This window comes from Dermacentor variabilis, chromosome 2 (assembly GCF_050947875.1).
Source record: "Dermacentor variabilis isolate Ectoservices chromosome 2, ASM5094787v1, whole genome shotgun sequence".
NCBI classification, from domain to species: domain Eukaryota; kingdom Metazoa; phylum Arthropoda; class Arachnida; order Ixodida; family Ixodidae; genus Dermacentor; species Dermacentor variabilis.
Window position 1 is genome coordinate 196403857 of NC_134569.1, and position 12737 is coordinate 196416593.

Sequence of the window (12737 nt, forward strand, 5' to 3'; positions counted from 1 at the left end):
GGAATTCCACCGTCTTTGAAGCAATACGTAGGTCCCTGTGGAAAGCCTTCAGGGAAAGCCTTCAGTCTAGTGATGCTTTTTCTGTACTCGCAGCGTACAGGCAGTCAGTGTAGTAGCTTACCTGACGACTGACTGCAGGATCCGACACATCCTGTCACTGCGTCCTTTCGATCCTTTCGATCATGTCAATCCACCGAAGAGGCGCAGAATATCCGGCGGTAATGTTGAATTCTTCAACCCGAATGTATACAGGCGTGTCTTACACGACGCATTGCTAAAAGGTTCATACACAAAAGCGGGGAGCTAAAGGGAGGGCAGGTTGTAGCGGCGCCGAATGCACTAGAAATAAGCTTCAATAAGTTGGGCTGGTTGGTACCTGTCTGAAGAAAAAGAGCACCAGCGTTGGACAACGGGACGTGATTGAGACAGACGAAGCGCTGGCTCTCAACCAATATTATGTTGCGGACACATCAATATATACAGTGGCTTGAATAAGGAGGAGGGAGAGGAAATCATGTCACAGTAGTGTTACACTACGAGAGAGATCACAGCTACATGGTTGCCATCATTTACTTGCGAGATGCGCCAGTTCCTTCGACAGGAGCGCGCTGAGAAGAGCAGTGTTTTTCTTTCTTTCTTTTTCGGGGGGAGGGAGATGCTGACTATGTTATTTAGTGAGCTCTCCTGACGCGCTTTATTTGCACTTAGGTGCGAAAGCTGCTCAGAAGTGTTGTGAAATCGCCCGAAAATCGCGAATGGTCGACTGGCAGTACGCTAGCGTGCCTCCTTCAATAACGGAGCGCAGATTCGCCGCATGGCTTTGGTAGCTCAATAAGCAAGGAGGTGGACCTACACGCAACTCTACTACACCTGGTATCTTATAGAGTAACTCTATCTGTCAGAAGCGACGCTCGCCTCACACAACTTTAAACGTTTCTCCCGTCTCATTTAATACAGACACAATTTGAATTCTATTTGAGACAGGACATTCCACGGGCGGCGCCTCCCAACCTTCAGGGTCTAATCAAAATTTACTATGGAACCCTAATGGGGGGTCCTTTAAGCGGCACGGACCCCGACTTTACTGAGCGCGCCGTGAAGTTTAGTCATCCTGGTGGGTCTTATTCAAACAACTGAGGTCGCCTTTGAACGGCCCCTAGTTTATACATATACCTCACAGGTTCCAGTGTCTGGAACATTTCGTAAGGGCGGGAGAGTGGTTTCAGCAATAAACAAGCACAGGTAAATAGTACAAAGCATATTAAAGCTCTTAACTTTTGAATACAAAAGTTTATCCTGAATAAATATTAAAGGTGACGAAAGAACCATCGAACAAGGCTCATGAGGACATACACGTGTAGGCGTGGGCGTGCATATACACAAAAGAATAGCACTTCAAAAATATACTTCAGATAAAATAAAATATAAGCAGAAAACAAAGCTTATACAATGAAAAGTAGTTTCAGTAAAGAAGGATGGTGGGATTCATTCACTTGATATAGCACTCAAAGTACGAGAAGTCTATTAGGAAACGAATGAAGTTAGCTCATTTCTGAAAATCATTGGGTCACGTATTTTTACAGTAGAATCAGGAAGCTTGTTCTCAATTTTAATATGACGAGGTAAAGCGGTATTGTTCAACGCGTGCCTACTGTCACATGGAGGCTGAAAGCATGTGCTCTTGCTTAAACGGCTCGAGGAGCGATGTGGTCTTACAAGAGGAAGAGTAGTTTGACGGTGAGTGTGTATTATTTTGTGCAGTAAGCACATTAAAGAAGCATGCCTACGAGATTCTACCTAGGGAAGTGAAAGTGTTTGCTTATTTTTATTATAGTAGATAGTCTGTAATAGTCATGGGCGATTAAGTGTGCAGCTCAATTCTGGAATGCTTCGACGGATTTTATAATACTATCCTGCTGAGCAGGCCAGATGGCTGATGCACATTCTAGCCAAGGCAGCACGAGTAGGCAGCAGTAGGCGAGCTTGCAGGTAGTTCCAGACGTGCTGGGAAGATCACGTTTTAGACAGCGTAATGTGTCCTATGATTTCATATGTGCACAGAGCAGGATAGGTTTCAGTTTCAATTCCAGTTTATTCGTCATTCAAAAAAGAATGAGTAAACAACAAACAGTATGCAGACGAGGGTCCCAAAGTCAATGACTGCAACGGGACCCTCGGTTCTAAAAAAGGAAAAGAAAAGATGTCTACAAAACGTGGGTTAAAGCAGCAAAGATAAAAAAGTACAAGGAAAACAAATGAATGCGCGTAATGCAATACATTGGTAAGAGAAAATAAACAAAAAAGTACATATATCAAAAAGCATAATTATACAGAGAACATGTTACAGCATATGAAACTATCTACAAAAAAAATACAGCATCTTAACTCATGTTTCAGTATACTTAAAGATGACGTTAGTTTAATGGAATGGGGTAGGTCATGCCATATTTTTAATGCTGAAAACGAGGACGCTATTTTCCCATAGTTTGCGTTACATTTAGGTAATAAAAAGTTGTAATTATGCGCAAACCTAGTGTGGTTAGTATTAGTGAGTAATTTGTAGTCCATAAATTCGTAAGGAAGCTGTTTGTTAAGTAAATTAAAAAAGAATACTGAGATGATACTTAAACAAGCCAGATACAGGTAGTATAAAGTTTGCCAGTAGTAGCGGGAGAGCATTTGAGTAAAAGGAACTGTTGGTGATTATGCGAATAGCCTCGTTCTGTATGTGTTGAATAGACGAGAGGTGGCAGTTATACGTGTTTCGCCATGAAGCAATACCATAGGTGATATGACTATGAATGAATGCAAAGTATAAAGATAATAATGCTCCTATGCCGAAAGCAGTTTTCTGTTTAACACACGCAATATGATTAGTAAATTTCAAGTGAGAATCTTAATTTTATGCCAAGGAACAAAACACAGTCCGCTGCAGGAATAAGGTGACAGTCGAGAGTTAATCGGGGGGGGGGGCGGACAGCACAACCTTCTGCCTTGTATTAAATAGCTTGAAGTCAGTTTTGAGAGGGTTTAAAATTAAATGATTTAACTGACACCATTCAACAACTTCCGCTATTTCATTGCTCAGTTTAAGGAGTAAGGTTGCTAAAGAGTTATCACACAAGGAAATAGTGGTATCATCAGCATATAAAATAGCATTAGAGAGGTCAAGAACATCGGGTAAGCTGTTAATGTAAATGCAAAACGACGAGGGTCCCAGTATTGAGCCCTGTGGTACCCCTTGATTAACAACTTTCGACTTGGAATAAGCACCCCCTACACAGACTGTTTGCTCACGGTCATGTAAGTAATCTTTAGGAAAAGTTAAAGCTGGGCCTATTATACCTAAATATTCTAGTTTGGCAAATAAAATAGTATAATTCACAGTGTCAAAACTTTTAGAAAAATGTAAAAATACTGAGCCAACAGATTTACTACTGTCAATAGAACACCTTATGTAATCGGTTAATGCAATAAGAGCTAAGCTCGTCGAACTGCCAGGACGGAAACCGAATTGGCAAGATTTTAACAACTTAAACTTTGTTAGGTAACTGTTTATACGTTTCAGAAATAATTTCTCGATAAGTTTACTAATGGAGGACAAAACAGAGAGGTTGGGCGATAATTAGACAGCAGAGATTTACCACCTTTTTTAAAGACAGGAATTACGTTTGCCTTCTTAAGCGAACTAGAAAAGGTACCGCATTTAAAAATTAAATTAATTATGCTGCTTAGTCTTTCCGCAATACAAGGGGCACCACGTTTTAAGTGATAAGCAGAGACATTATCTAGACCTCGGCAAGTGTTCTTTAGATTTAATATAGCAGAACAGACCTCATGGGCTGTGACGAGAAAAAGAAAATATGTATGATTGCAACGGTTACATAGATAGGAAGAAGCTATCGGGCTATTGCTGTACACTTCATGGAAGCAATCACTGAGTGAGTTAGCTATGCAAGACGATGCAGTGCAAGTGTCATGTTTATTAGTTATCTTATCAATGGTTCTACTAGCCTGGGGTGCATTCAAAAAGTCGTTGAAAAGTGGCCATTATTTCTTAGGATTATTTTTAGCTTTGCAAAATTCTTTCCAATAAGAAAGCCGTTTTGATTTTTTGAGTAGGTTGTTCAACATGGTAGTTTATTTTTTATAGCGATGTGCTAGATTCACATTGAACGGCTATATTTTAGTAGTTCTGTAAAGATGATCTTTTTTATGGATGCAGGTTAACAAACCTTTTGTTATCCATTGATTACGTGGGCATTTAAACTTATTTTTTCAATTTGACAGTTGTAGTGCTAGCGAACGCAGCTTTCAAAAATAATGAGCAGAATTTTTCGAGTGCCTCTTCAGGATTACATAGAGTACTAATTGATGACCAGTTGGTACCATTTATTGTATTGACAAAGTTACTCCGGTCGAACCTGGATGTAAAGTAACTAGTGTCATAGTATGGTTTTTCTGCACCAAAGGCAATGAAAATGGGAAGATGATCTGTGCTAGCCATGTCAATGACACTCGCACTTGGAGATGGTGTGATATTGCTTAAGGCGTGATCATGAAGAGTATTAGTTTCAGAAGCGGAAAATCTAGTAGGAGAAGTAATTAAAGACTCAAGCCCGAATCCAACAAAACAATCGCTATACGATAACACTGAACTATTAAAAGTATCCAGTAAATTGATGTTAATGTCACCAACTATTAAAATCTGTTTATTTTCAGCTGAAGCTTTATGAAGAATTGTGGAAAGGTTGTGCAAGAAATCAGGAATAAATGAAGATGGGGAGCCATAAATGCAACCAATTATTAGACCATTGCGATTACTAGAAGGCGACAGGTTAGTTTTGATCCACACGGATTTACATTTAGATACGTACAAAGATAAGTCAAGCCTACGTGCGTACTTGATTCTCGGTGATATGAAGATAGCCGAACCGCCATGCCGATCCGAACTGCGGTGACAGTATTCAGAATGGGACGACCGAAAACCATATAAGTTACCATCAGAAAAGTCAAGCCAAGTTTCGGAAATGCACAAAAATGAAAAGGAATGACGAAGTGAAGCAATAAAGGCAGTAATGCTATTTAGGCTTTTGGATAAACTTTGCGCAATGATGTGTAGTAAAGAGTAGTTAGAGCCAGCGAGCGACAATTTTGTTTCTGCTGTTGAGAGCAATGCCATAGAGGAATGTTGTCAAGAACAGATTATAAAAATGACAAATGTTGGGATTTATATATACTTGAAGTGGTGTAGATCTGACTCGGTCCTTATTCTGAAGACCCTGCTGTCATCTGTCTTGCGCGCCTTGATATGGCCATTCTCGGTCCAAAGGTAACGCCATTTCATTTCTTTTTTGATGACCAGGGCTTTGCTGAATAGTCGTTTGTTGTCAATAGTCATGTGCTCATTGACGTAAATAGCGCTATCATTACTTCCTGTCAGACCTATCAGAGACGTACGAAAATGTGCTTTTCGAGCTTTCCGAAGGAATTCGTTTTCCTTGTCACGCGAACAAAAACGAGCGATGATGCTTTTTTTCTGGTGTCTTGCTGGCGACACGATGAACTGCGCCTATGTCTGTCGATGAAATGGGGCATTCAACAACTTCTGCAATTGTGTTCAAAATCACAGCGCAGTCTTCGCACGGTGTACAGGGGATGCCTTTGATTTCAATGTTATTCAGCCGGCTGTATTGTTCCATTGCTGCAATCCTCCTGGCGAGCGCTTCGTTTTCGGACCTCAAATCTTTGTTTGAATTTCGCAATTCATTGACAGTTGTCTGCCCTTTATCGTACTGGTCACTCATGTGACTCACACTGTGAGCCAGAGATGTTAAGTTAGCAAGACCCTGGTCATCACGCTGTTTTGCAATTTTAGAAGCAAGTTCATCAACGATGTTATGAAGTTTGTTATTAAGGAGTGATTCAAGTTGCTCAATTCTTTTAGCCAGTTCAGCATTTGAAGGCATGTTATATAGCACAGGCAATAAACAAAGAAACCCTAGGGAGGAGCAGTCGCAGGCAGAAGCACAAAATGGGAAGAAATAACGTAAAAAAAAACAACCTACAGTGGAAAGGTAGAGACATTCAAACGATGTCCTAATTCCAGCGACTGCTGCTCACAAGTGGACTCAGTGGTTCCATTTATGCCCCTTTCAAGCCAGGCAGCGCAGGCGCAGTGGTGCTCAGGGGGAGGCGCAATGAGGCAGCACGTGCAGGCAGCAGAGCCGCAGTCGTGAGTCCCGTAGATCCTTTTTGTCACCCTGAGGCCAGGCAACGCAGGCGCAGTGGCTCCTAGAGGGAAGCGCAGTTAGAGAGAGAGAGAGATAAAACTTTGTTATGTCCTTGATGGGGTTCAGGGGTGGCGGGGGTCGGGAGACTAACCCCCAATCCCCCCTTCCTCAGACGGCGGCCAGTCCTTGCTTTCTGGCGGCGTCTTCGGCCATCCGGACGGCCCAGAGCTGCTCCTCTGGGTCCAAGCTGAGCAGCAATGTCTCCCACTGCTCGGCCGTAGTTATGCGTGTGTTAGTGTGGGAGGTGTTGGTGGGTGAGGCTTTGGGGCATTGCCAGATAATATGATCGAGGTCAGCGCGGGCCTCGCACGCTTTGCAGAGTGGAGAGTATGCATCGGGGTACATGCGGTTGTAAAGCACGGGGTTCGGAAAGGTTCGTGTCTGAAGGAGTCGCCAAGTGGTAGATTGAGACTTATTCAGTGTTTTGTGTGCTGGGGGGTAGCGTAACCGCTCCCTGCGGTAGTGAAGGAGAATTTCTCTCAACGTGACCATTCGGTCCCGCGCGTGACCGCGATGAAGAACAGAGGGCTGGTCGGGATCGGAAGACGCAGGAGAAGGATGATGCGCCCGGTGTGCGAGAGCTCGGGCGGCATCGTGGGCGGCTTCGTTTCCAGCCAGACCCGAGTGACCAGGGGCCCAGATGATCTGCACGCGGCGTTGCCTTGAGGGAGGAGTGCCAGAGAGAATCTTCTGTGCTTGGGGTGCTATCAGTCCTCTTGTGTAGTTACGAATGGCCGTTTTTGAATCGCTTATGATGCAGTGTGCATTGGTAGCCGCGTAAGCCAAAGCGATGGCCGTTTCTTCTCCTACTTCGGGTTGCGTGGTGAATATTGATGCGGCCGCGGCGAGGCGGTACTGCGAACCCGCTACTGCGACGACCGCCATGGCATTTTGGTTGGAGTATTCTGCTGCGTCGACGTAGGTTACGTCAGCGGCTTGGTCGTAGCGCTTTTGTAGTCGTTTAGCTCGTTCTGCACGTCGCTCCGGATTGTGTTCAGGGTGCATATTGCGAGGTATGGGTGGGATAACTAGTTGAGCACGAATGTTTGGAGGGATGGGTACTTTTGGTCCGAATTGGGTGGTGTAGGTTATGCCTAGGGTGCCTAGAATGTGCCTGCCCGTGGTGGAATTGGCGAGTCGTTCGTATTGGCTAATACGCTGCGCTTCAATAAGCTCGTCTATGGTGTTATGGATGCCGAGGGCGTCCAGTTTCTCGTTAGAAGTGGTGATGGGAAGATGTAGGGCTTGTTTATAGGCCCTCTTGATCATGGTGTTGAGTTTGAGCTTGTCAGTTGCATTGAGGCTAAGGTACGGGGCGACATAGGTGATCCTGCTCAGGGCGTAGGCGGTTACCAGGCGTATAAGGTTGCTTTCTTTCATCCCGTGATGTCGATTTCCGATGCGTGCAATGAGGCGAGTGGTTTGGTGTACATGATTATCTAATTGCTTGAGTATCTCCGTGTTTCTTCCGTTATGTTGGATGCGTAAGCCAAGGATACGAATGCTAGGTACAGTAGGTATGCGTTGCTGGTGCACGTGGAGTTCTATCTCGGGCGGGTGAGGGTCTGGGCGTCGACCTCCCCAAGTAGGCTTGTACAGAAGGAGCTCCGATTTCTGTGGGGAGCACGCCAGGCCGCGCGGTTCTACGTATGCAACGACCTCGTTGATGGCTTGCTGCAGCGTGTTTTGGATGTCCCCGTCGCTGCCCCCGGTGACCCACAGGGTGATATCGTCTGCGTAGAGGCTATGCTTGAGGTTGGGGATGCTAGCTAATGCAGGCGGTAGTCCGAGCAAGGCCACGTTGAACAGAAAAGGGGATAGAACCGATCCTTGCGGCGTGCCTTTGCTGCCGAAGTGAATAATTGGCGACTGCAACCCTCCGATGGTAATGGTGGCCGTGCGACCTGTAAGAAAATTCTTCACGTAGTTATATGCTCGATGACCAACCTGAAGTTGTGCTAGTTGGTTCAGTATGGCCTCATGCGTGACGTTATCGAATGCCTTGGTTAGGTCTAGTCCCAAGATGGCTTTGGTGTCCAGCCTGGAGCTTTTGTCGCCATCGATAATTTGGTGCTTGAGCTGAATCATGATATCTTGAGGAGAAAGTTTCGAGCGGAAGCCAATCATGGTATTGGGGTAGAGGTCATTGTCGTTCATATGTCTTTGTAAGCGTGTGAGGATGACGTGTTCGAGGACCTTTCCGACACATGAAGTGAGGGAGATAGGACGGAGGTTTTCGAGTAGGAGGCGCTTCCCGGGTTTGGGAATCATAATAATTTTGGCTTCTTTCCATTGTGAGGGGAGGTTTCCAGTTTCCCAGTATGCGTTAAAATAAGCTGTGAGGGCTAGTATAGAATCCTCATCTAGGTTGCGAAGCATTTTATTAGTAACGCCATCAGGTCCCGGGGCCGAGTTAGGGCGGAGTGCGAGGATGGCTTCCCGCACTTCTGCTGCTTGTATGGGCGCGTCCAGGTGGTCGTTAGCGGTGCCTGTGTATGCTGGAGCGGGTGTAGTAGGTTGAGGTCCTATGTATCGGTCTATCAGCTCTTGAAGAACTTGTGCGTCCGTGCCCGGATGGGTGTGAATAATTTTTTGCAAGTTGTGCTGTTGTGTGTTCTTGCTGTTGGCCGGATCGAGGAGGTAACGGAGGATATTCCACGTTTTGGGCAGGTTTGGTTGCCGCTCCATGCTGTCGCATGTGCTGTGCCAATTTTGACGAGTAAGTTGTCGTGCGTAGTCTTCGATGTGAAGGGTGAGAGTACTAATACGTTTCCTGAGCGTTCGGTTGAGCTTGTTGTGTTTGTATCTGCGTTGCAGACTGGCGAGGGCTTCCCACATATGCAGTAACTTGCTATCTGCCTCCTGCAGATTAGCTTCCTCAGGCACCAATTTAGTGGCTTCGCTCGCGTCTTGCAGCAAGGATGCGACCCAATCTTCGAAAGGGGGTTGGGTACCCGAGAAAGAGGTGAGGGCTCTGGCCTGCCGGAAAGCGTCCCAGTTCGTTATGCGGAGTTGACGGCCCTTAGGCTTTCGCGGGCCCGCTGGAACTTTTGTTTGGATTAAATAGTGATCGCTGCCCAAGTTGTCTTGTGTGTTGATCCAGTCTGCTTGTGGAATTCGTTTTGCGAATGTTAAGTCCGGAGTAGTGTCTCTGCTAACGCTGTTTCCCATACGGGTGGGACAAGTTGGATCCGTGACAAGAGTAAGACCTAGATTCTGTCCGTCAAGCCATAGTTGTCTTCCCTTTCGGCGGTCCATTGGGTATCCCCATGCCACCGCAGGGGCGTTTAGGTCCCCTACGATGAGCAGGGGGGCTCCCCTAGCTACTTGATCTGCTTTGGTGAAAAGTCGTAGAAACCTATGTTGGTGTTTGGGGCTGCTGTACACATTGAGGATGAAGAGACTCTGCTGCTTGCGCCTTGCAGACGGGATGATCTCCAGGAAAATGTGGGCTGCTGTATCAATGCCTGTGTGATGCTGTATAACCGGAATGTTTCGCTTAACTAGTGTGGTTACTTGGGGCCTGCGGTTGTCATCGCAAACTGCGGTGTATGCCGCGTATCCCGACAGCTTAGCCGCTACTCCGGTCTCTTGTAATGCGATAACATCGGGGGAAGTATGTGGTGCGAGAGAGGTAATATATTGCTCTAAGTGTGCTCGTTTTCGCCGGAAGCCCCGGCAGTTCCACTGCCAAATGCAGTAGGTAGCACGTTCTGGATTACTCGCAGCCATCTTTGTCGGGACGCGAGTACGGCTTCTTTAGGGGACCTGCTCTGGGACGGAGTAGGGTGTTTTCCAATTCTGTCAAACGGGTGTTGTGATTTTGAGCCAGAGTCGCGACCATGTCTTGAAACACTTTGCGCGTGTCGTCCATGTTTTCCTGTCGCTGTTGTTCTCTTGCCGCAAAGGCTTGCTCAATTCTGGGCAGTAGTAGCGTTTCTAGTTTCGCAGTAAGGAGGTTGTCCATTGCGCGTTCGAGAGCATTTGCAATGGAGGCGTCGAGCAACGTGGCAAGCTTACAGTCTATTGCGTCGTTCAGGTTGCGTTCTATCCGCTGTTGTAGCTCAGTGAGGGCCTCACAGTTGACATTTCCTTCTGAAGTGTATGCTGGTGGTGCCGCTGTTGAGATTGGTTCGAGAGCTTTGCGCTTGTGCGGGGTTGGTTGTTGGGTGGTGTGCGGGCAATCTATTGCAGGGACAGGAAGGATGTCTGCATTTGATGGTAAGTGTTTGGGTTGTGTGTCTGCAAGTTGTGATTTGAGCTTAGCGTTTTCTGTCTTGAGGTCCTGTATCTCAGCACGTAAGGATCGGAGCTCATGCATGAAGCTGTGCATGGTACCGTCGCTAACTGTGTTCACTGGGGTTGCTATAGGTTGTGAGGTGTGACCTGTGTGGGAGACAATGCTGGCCCAGCTTACCTTGGGGGGTGTGTCTTGCACTTTAACTGTTGTCGTTCGAAGGCTTGCGTTTCCTTGCTGCTGCGGTGGTGTTGAATCCGGTCCGCTCCGGGAGTGACTGCGTCCTTGTGACTGACTGCGACCTCGGGAGCGGCTGCGTCCACGAGACCGACTGCGTCCGCGTGAGTTGCTGCGTTCGGGAGCCTGCGGTTGTGGTGTCGGCTTCGGTGTTGGCAGAGCTGAGTCTCCATTTGCTGAAGTCGATGACCCCGTCTCCTGGTCCGCTCCTTGCTGTCCCAGTCGTAGGCGTTGCCATCGTCGTTGGAGTAGGAGGTGTGGTGTCTGGAAGCGGCGATGGCAGGACTTATCGCCAGTCGGGTGGCCTTTGCCGCAGAGCGCGCAGCAAGGGTGACAGGGGTGATCATCCGGTGGATTTACTGTGTCACAGCTCTTGCATTTCTTCTGGGTTGGAGTGGGGCATACATCGGCCCTGTGGCCGACGGTCCCGCAGATGTCGCAGACCTCGATGCGCTTCTTATGTAGATAGCATTTGTATTCTGCTCCGCGGTAGTAGACATGGTACGGTACTTGCTTTCCGTCGAATACGATGAGCACTGAATTAGTACTGCCCATTCGTCGGGCCAGCAGAATCGTAGGGTTCTTCTTGTAAACGAGACTGTTGGTAATGTCTTCTTCTGTGTCATATGCAGGGATGTTATGTATGACTCCTTTGGCTGTGTCCTCCGGCGGTGTGACGTATGCTGTGGCTGCGTAGCGGACTGCTCCGATGGGGAGGCTGCGGATGCGGCAGTATTTTTCGGCGTTAGACATGATTGGCGTGCTAACTACAATGACGTTATTATCCGTGCATGAGCGGTAAATGTCGTCCTCTGCTTCTTTGGTTGTAATGCCCGTGATCTGTAGTATTGAGTCGCGTATCTGGGCGTCTCCTAGTTTGGACACGTTGAAACCGTCTCTTGGGCGTATGACGATCTTGATATCGTTCTTCGGAAGTCGTGGTTGCCGTGGTGCGCGTGGGCGTAGTGCGGACTGCTGGGTACTCTTGGTGCGTGCGCTTGCTGTTGCACGGAGGGAGCCATGTATGGGTAGGGATGATGCCTGCGTAGTCTGTCGTTGCTTACGGTGGCTGACAAGCCACCCTGCCTCAACGGTAACTTCTTCGGGGGCTATTTCCGTGCCCTCAACCTCTACTACCTCCATAATGAGGGCAGGGGCTGCGCTTACTTGATCTCACGGGGATGCGAGTCGTTGGGCGAAGTCCTCGGGAGCCGGGACTGCGGCAGCGACGCCGCGCACCTTCGTAGCTGCGGCGCACCTGTTTCTCGGCCAGACGGAGCAGCTGAAGATCTTGTTAGGGTTAGCAATCTTGTGGTCGTAGAAACCCTTGTCCTGGGTCCCTGGCGGCGGGACTGGTCTTGATCGGTAGCGGATCACTTCCGGAAGCTGGTTCCGACGTTAGTTTGGGTCCAGCGGTGATTGTTTGGCCACAAGAGTTTGAAATATACGGAGCCCATACGAGGCGCATGCACTCCGTCAGCGTCGTCGTCGTTAGGCAGCACGTGCAAACAGCAGTGTAGCTGCACACGTAAGAAGGCTGCACAAGACGGTGACAGCAGGAACCACGTAGTCGTCAGCACTGCAGTGGAAATGTAGATAGATATTCAAAAGATTTCCTAATTCCAGCGACTGCTGCTCACTAATATCTCACTAATATCACTAATATCTTCCTTATGTAATGTAATCGAAGGCTGACTCACGTATGCACTTCTACCATTATAGATGTGCCAGAAAAAGAACAGATATTTGTCCAGTGAAGCACAAGAAGAACAACAGTTTTACTGACTGTCGTATGGTGTGGTTTATAAAATTCCCCTTAGCTGTGGCCAGTTCTACGTAGGGCAAATGGGACGGTGTATCAATCAGAGGCTAGTGGAACATAAAAGGTCGTTAACCGGTGGATCGCTCTAATCTTTCCCTACATTGCCAAGATTCTAACTGCACGCCAGAGTAAGATGACTGCGCGATAT

General features: G+C 47.2%; 1 protein-coding gene across 1 annotated transcript; it reads right to left on the minus strand.

The window, feature by feature from the left end:
• Positions 1-10011: 10011 nt before the first annotated feature.
• Positions 10012-11910, minus strand: LOC142570619 (uncharacterized). Its single transcript, XM_075678984.1, has one exon. It carries the CDS (start codon positions 11908-11910, stop codon positions 10012-10014), a length of 1899 nt encoding a protein of 632 aa, XP_075535099.1.
• Positions 11911-12737: the final 827 nt, after the last annotated feature.